Consider the following 7,010-nt stretch of genomic DNA (forward strand, 5'->3'; position numbering starts at 1 on the left):
GCAGCACGGAGTGGAAACCGCTGCTCTTCCACCACGACGCCACGAATAACGAATGGCACTACAAATACGAGGAGTGAGTTGTGGGGTTGGGGGTTATGAATGACTTTGCTGCTTGAGTCTCCAAGGATGCCAGCGAGGTTACAGACCTGTAATTTGGGTCCTTCCGTTCCCCAGATTATGCCCTGGGCTTGCTCTTTCTGAGCTCCATGTTGTTATTAGAATATATATCCCTAATACTATTTGGGAATAGCTGGAAATGAGGGCTTGGCAATGGAAAATCTGCTATGCCAGGGGTACAGATCCCTATTGCTGCAATCAAGTGTGGAATCGTTTAGCAGAGATTTTCTGCACTGTGTGAGTAGAGTTGACAATTGTGCTCTCCTCCCCTGGCAAGAAGGGTGAAGCCTCTGGAGACTGAACCTCCCTCATTTATTGCTAGGAACTGTCAATGTAGAGGGAAGTATCTGTTATTCCTCACTCTGCATCTGCGGGCACTCTTGTTAAGTGGCAGGAGCGAATGCCTGTCCTGATGCGTGTGGAGTCAGCGCGTTGCTCTTCACACACCTGGTGAGGTTCTTGCTTTTCTGATGTTTTTTTTCTTTGGTCTCAAAAGTTTAAGACCTTGGGATCCTTTGAATGACATTGCCCAATTTGAGAAGGATGGGATACTTCAGACCATGGAAAGACACTTATCCACGAGGATGACAAACCACAAAACAACATGCATAAACAATCAAATTACACGACACAAGGTAAAAAGCCCATTTTGTGGAATATAATATTCTTTAAGCCTGTTTAGATACGTAGCCCTTTTCTGCAGCATTTTCATGTAAGCACAGCATAGGCTGAAAGGTTTGGATTGGGTAAATACAGCTTACGATTTATATAGCTTAACTCCAAATAAGTCTAAGTCTTGATTGACATATCCTGTCCATTTTGGTATTTTTCTTCCATCCACTGTCAGTGACAGTGACTCTTATACTGGGTTTTGCACATGGCTGAGCTGAACTTCACTGTTTGGTGTTTCCAAAGGAGGAGACTTCCCATAGTGAGTGTGTGAGCAAGGTTTTGGAGTACTCAACGGAGATCCTGCAACTTCAATTTCAGTCTTTTCTACCTTCCTTTACCACTTAGTTCCTCTTAGACAAGGCAAGAAACCTTTGTCCATCCTCTCCCTTAAACAGGGATGATACTTTTTCACATTCATCTTTGGAGTAATACATGTCATTCACAAAATGTTTGGTAAATATAAAACTGCTGAACTAGCTGGTTTAAACCCATATTACACTGAGGAACTCGTATCTTACTATGAACATAGAGTTTTCTTTTGTGATACCCCAAATCTGAATGTCTCTGGAACAGTGGGAAAGCTGAGGTTCGGAACTGCTTTTCAGACCCTCCAGTGAGAAGTGTTTGAATCAGTGTGTTTGGTTTACTCATTCAGGAGGTAGGGAGAAACTTTCCAAAGTGAATCAAGAAATTAGTTATAAAAGTTTTACGATGTTTAAATCTTTCAGGCACCTTCTGAAAAATCTTCCCCAGGAAATTTTATCCTAAATTTTTCTTCTTGTCATCCTTTCTCTTATGTATCTGGTTGGTGGGTATGCAACTCAGCAAAAAAACCTATAAAATCTGTCACTGTATAAAATGTGTCAGTTAAAGCTACAAGAAGAATAATTTGGATGAGTGTCTTGAGAATGTTATCATTTGAGGAAATGCTTCTGTACAGGACATGTGTGTGATATCCTTAACTAGCTGCCAGGAGTCCAGCTACTAGGAGTTGCTGAGAAAGCCATCAAATGTCACAGCTATTGCCCTGCGCCCCAAATTATTTTGTTTAAATCCAAACACAAAACTCTTCAATTAGACAGTGACCGAGTCTCTTTTAATCCCTGTCTTATCCAGAGGTCTGCCAAAGACTGCAGGCGCCGCAAAACCAGTGATCAGCCGTCCAACCACAGCCAGAATACAGAGAGCAGCTGTTCAACGCCAGAGTCGGTGCAGGAGCTCTCAGATGATGATGGCAAGTGTTTGGGTATCATGGGGTCAGGCTTTAATATTCTTCCCTATTCCTTGAGCCAGCCCTTGGATGTTTCCCAGCCCAGTTAATACTGTGGCCTCATAGTCCACAGGCAAACACAGAGAATGTTCTGCTTTTATATTTCCTAGTTTTACTCCCCTGTCTGCATTATGCTATCCGTGCCAACAAGGCTTTCCCAGATCCTGGCACAAACATGTTGGAATAACACCCTGAAATTCCAATAGGTACAAGCTGGCACAAACATGTTGGAAAATAGACTGACTTTCCAATTGACAGATAGGAAATGGACTTTATTTCTTATTCCCATTTCTCAGCCTTTGTTGAAGGTGACCTTGAATGTTTCAGAGATGGGGGCAGGTGTGAGCACTCCATTCCCCTCCCCTCAGCTGGCGAGGATGCTGCATAAATTGTTTCCCAAGAGCTGAGAAGGGGTCCCGTGCCAGTGTCACAGGGCCTGTTCTGTTGACCTGTGTCTTTGGGGTGGAAGATTCTGTCCCCTGTCTCATTCTCCCCATGTTTCCTCCTGAAAGTGTCCTCCCAGCCATTTTATCACAGCCAGTCACTTGCTGGGTGAACCTGGTTTGTGTTTGATCACCACCACCAGAGATGGTGTTTCAGAACGTGTCGTCATCCAATGCTTTGCTGCAGGGTTAGAAAACCTGTGTGCTCAGTGTGGGAAAGAAATGAATCACCTGAAGGAAATTCATTCAGCCGTCTTATCCCTACAGAGAGCCCAACAGGACATACACAGGTAACGATTTTCTCTCATCAAATCAATTATCTTAATGAGCTAAAAATAACCCACTGCCTCTGGAGCGTCCTTATCAGCTGCAGGGGTGCAGTTAACGACATTTCAATAGGTAACCTATTAAATATGCTGGAAAGGCAAAGCCACACCCCATTTGGAGCAGTGAGGAAGTCTCTTCCTCTTAGGACTCTCTTTATGGGGCAAAAAGCATCACTTCAGCATGTTAAGCACCTCTTGGCATCCCCAACTGCAAAGCAGCTGCAGAAGTTGGGAGGGGCTGGGCCAGGTCCTGGCTATAAGTAAGTCTCTGCTAGGCAGGAAGGCGTGGGGTTTCCCTTCTCATCAAGTATGTAATGCGTTTGCTGCAGAGATGCAGGTGTGTGGTCAGAAAACCACTGAAAAAAGCACTAAATTCCCGCTTTTTGCATAAGTTGCCAGTTGCTGCCTGAGGGAAGCAGTGAGCACACCGGCTTCACCTACTGCTGGCAAAGGGCTTTGCACTGCAGACTCCTGTGGGGAGGGTGGGGGAGGCATTAACTGCTACACCTGCTCCAGGGAGCCCAGCTGGTTCCCCTCAGCATGAGGAGCATTATCCAGTCCTCCTGAGACGTCAGTGGGGTGGAATCACACATGAGGCCCTCCGTTTCTGAATATCAGAGTCATTGGTGATAGACTTTAGCTCTTCTCTGCTGCTCTTGGGGTGTCCAGGGCACGTTCTTGTATTTGGGAAGGGTAGGTCGTTAGGCTTGTGAATGAGTGCCGGATGAAGAGATTTCTTGGGATTTGTGCCCTTACACCTTTCTCGTGCCAGCTGGCAAGCTCTGCCTGATCCAGGAGAACCTTTCTTTCTGTTACAAAGAGGGGAGGTGAAGTCTGCAGGGCACAGCGCTGTACCCGTAAGGGTGATTCTGAAGTGCGGGGATCCCTCCCAGTGTGGAAGCTCTGGGTATGCGCACACGTGTGGATGCGCTCCTCCCTCCGGCACGCTAATAAACACACTGCTTTCTTTTCCAGAAACCTCAGCGCGCTCAACAAGAAGTCCTTTCACAGGAAGGTCCCTTCTGAAAGGTTCCTCCTGGACTCTCGCTGTTGGTTTCTCCTCTGCATCTTTCTTACGTGTCAACTATTCATTAATTATGTCTTCAAATAAAATCACTACGTTTGGCAGCAATAATGATTACTGGCTGCAGGAAGGGGGCCACTCGCGCAAGGAGCCCAGCGAGGCACCAAAGCACTTTAGAACCAATGCGGCAGAGGTGGAAGAAAGTTGGAAAACGAGGTTAAAAAGAGACCTAGGAACCTGCAAAACTTTGTTCCTGCAGATTATGTCATTTTTGCCTTTTACATGTACATCTTCAAGGACCTCTTAACCTGTACGGGCCTTAATGCTGAAGCCAAATGTAGCTTTAATTGTGCAATTTGTTTTCTATGTCTTGTCATTTTCTGATGCAATTAATAATTACCCAGCAGTATTGGTTCCCCCAAAATGGTCAACACCCCAGTGTTTTGGAAAGGTCACACCAGCCTGGTTCATATCTCTATGAGAGAGTGCAGCTGGGAGGCTCTGAAGAACTGATGTCCATGGTGCCTGTCTGGCTGTGCTTAATTATGGGAGGGAGCATGCTTGGTCCAAAAAATCCACCCCGAGGATGTTAAGTCATGGTCTGTTTTGTCAGCACACACAGAATGGGACCTCAGGTTGTGTTTTATTTTCCATTCCACGGGACTGTAAATATGCACGATTTCCTAGAGCCATTCCTCTTTAGGAAACAAGAAGTATTCAGTGAAAGCTTCTGGTTTGGTTACGGAGCTGACTGATGTCCTGGGCCGGGCCCGTCGAGTGTAACGTCAGACACGCCTGTTTGTAAAACCTGGCCACTTGTTGTTGTTGTTATTATTTGCTATACGGCTGTTTTATAATATCACACACTAGCGTCGTAGAGAGGAATCCACTGCCCCAGGACAGGTGAGAAGAACAGGAGCAATATTGGTGTACGTGTATTTGGTTGTAGGCACATTTATTGTCAAAGGTCAGGAAGGAGGAAAGGTTTTGCCACTGCATTGTTCAACTCTGTTAATAGTCTTCCTATTTTACACCATTTTTGAAAGATTTGCAATATTTTCTGCAGACTGCGAACAATACTAAGCCTTTCTTTTCTGGCCTGAAGTAGTTCCAAGTGGTAAGTACTGCTATATATAGAGCCTTAAAATTCTTAGTGGTGGTGCCAGTCTGGGCTATCTTTCAATGTAAATGTTTCCAAATTTTTAAGTACATTCCTCGTCATATTTCCCAGTTAGGGGAAACCTGTTTGTGCTTGATATGTTGAAATAAAATTACACACGACTTTCAGCGGCAGTCTATCTGACAAATTATTTGTGTGTTTGAACTCGGGTTTGTGTTTTACAGCATTTTCCAAATAATCAAGTCTTCAGACATTATTTTTAGAGAAAAATCTACAAGAAAAGACCTTCAAGAATCTCAGACATAGGCCATGAGTTAGAACAGCAATAACATTTTGATATCCTCAAAACTTCCTTAAAATAGAAAGAAAAGTGGTTGCCTTGATTTTCACTGTTGCACACGTAGATGTACAGACCTGCCTTGGACTTAAGAAAACCTTTAGATTAAGGAGGTGATTTGATGACAGGGAAAAGGTAGTTCCATGGAGAGAACCACAGCTTTCAGGCATGAACAGACAGGATAAGAGCTGCATCTGGAAGGAAACATTCAAGAAATAGATCACAATTAATAAAGGCTGAGAATGACTTCGTTAACATTAGCAAAAGTCTCTGGAAAACCAAAGGATTCTTCATCCTCGAGGAATCATCCTTGAAGAACGTCAGTATTATCGATCCAAATTGGGTGCCTTTTAGAAGGATGTTGTCTTAGTCACTGCTTTCTGAGGAAGTCTGGCCCGTGATCCATGGAGTGTAAAACTCGATGAGAGAGGGTCCCGCTGGCCCCTGCTGATGGGAGAGTGTCCAGCTGCTAATAACGCCTGTGGCAACGCAAGGTCCCTTAGGCACCTTGAAAGCATTCACACCTAATGCTGTGCAAACGCATCTGCTAATGTCCTGCCTAAATCTTCTTTTGAATGCTTCAGCAAGTCAGCACACCTCTGCCCTGTCAGCACAGCCTGCCTTAGCGCGCAGCCCCTGCGGGACCAGCTTTGGACTTACTGACAGGAGCCTCTCTCCTGGAGGGATGTTTACACCTCTTGGATACAAATGTGTTCTTGGTTTGACAAATAGTTACAGAAAAAAAATAAAATCCTGGAACCCACCTTAACCACAGAGAAGCAGTGCCGAACAGTGCATTTGGGAGGTGTAAAGGGAATGCTTGAAATTCTTTGGATATTTCCATTTTACCAAACTACGAACCCACAGGGATTTCACTAGGACTTCTTACTGCAGTTTAATAAAACAAACGCTGTTACCATGAGAGGAGCAGTTCAATGAAAGAAAGTATTAACCTACATAAACTAACTGTGCATCAGCAGAGCAGGAGTTTTCAACGCTTGCTGCTGCTGCCGCAGGGGATTAAAAATTAATCCAAAAAGGAAGATTCTGTAAATCTTTGTGCCGTTAATTTAATCCAATCTCAACATCTGGAAGTGAATGTTCCTACATGCCAGTTAGGTGCATGCGGAGGATGAATGGTGGTGAGGAAAATCACGGTCAGAGATGTCGTTACTTCTCTAGGAGAAATAGCTGCTAGTGAAATAGTTGAGAACCGTTCCAGGGCTTTAGAAAACCCCGTTATGTCCCCGGTTTGTGTGCTTCTGTAAGAATTCTCCATGCGACCTTTGCGCCTCTTTTCTGTGATCAGCGAGTCGCCCTTTCGCAATAGCATGTGAGCTCTGGGTGGCGAGACACAAATCAGGCCATTTCCGAGCGTGGTTTCCTCCCGGGGCGCGTCCCTAAGGCACAGCGTGGTTTCCCCCGCTCCAGCGGGCGGTTAGCGCGCCGCTGGGGCACAGGCTCTCAGGTGGGCTCGCTTCTCCTCCGCAGGAGCTCTGACGGCCCCGAACGGTGGGGGTGGGAGTCGGGGCGGGGACGGGCCGCCCCGGGGCGGATAAAGCGGCGGAGGTACCTCCCCGTGAAGGATGGGCCGAGAGGAGTGGAGTTCGCAGCTGAGTCGCGCCATGCCGGGCGCTCCTATGGCAGCCGGAGGGGCAGTGGGGCTGCTGCTGGTGAGTGCTGGGGGGGAAGGGGGAGGTC

General features: G+C 46.0%; 2 protein-coding genes across 2 annotated transcripts in view; both read left to right on the forward strand.

The window, feature by feature from the left end:
* OSBPL5 (oxysterol binding protein-like 5) overlaps positions 1–5,133 on the forward strand; it is a gene marked incomplete at its 5' end in the record, with an annotated part of 28,579 nt that extends 23,446 nt beyond the window's left edge. The window contains 5 exons of the mRNA XM_010178625.1: positions 1–73; positions 614–752; positions 1,906–2,023; positions 2,690–2,792; positions 3,804–5,133. The exon at positions 1–73 is cut by the window's left edge and continues 128 nt beyond it. Coding sequence (XP_010176927.1) covers positions 1–73; positions 614–752; positions 1,906–2,023; positions 2,690–2,792; positions 3,804–3,939 — 569 coding nt within the window. The remainder of the gene's footprint in view (positions 74–613; positions 753–1,905; positions 2,024–2,689; positions 2,793–3,803) is intronic.
* Positions 5,134–6,934: 1,801 nt separating this feature from the next.
* LOC104536095 overlaps positions 6,935–7,010 on the forward strand; it is a 9,712-nt gene continuing 9,636 nt past the window's right edge. Inside the window, exon 1 of the mRNA XM_010178626.1 lies at positions 6,935–6,982. Coding sequence (XP_010176928.1) covers positions 6,935–6,982 — 48 coding nt within the window. The remainder of the gene's footprint in view (positions 6,983–7,010) is intronic.

Source organism: Mesitornis unicolor, unplaced genomic scaffold, assembly GCF_000695765.1.
Source record: "Mesitornis unicolor isolate BGI_N332 unplaced genomic scaffold, ASM69576v1 scaffold14062, whole genome shotgun sequence".
Taxonomy (NCBI): domain Eukaryota; kingdom Metazoa; phylum Chordata; class Aves; order Mesitornithiformes; family Mesitornithidae; genus Mesitornis; species Mesitornis unicolor.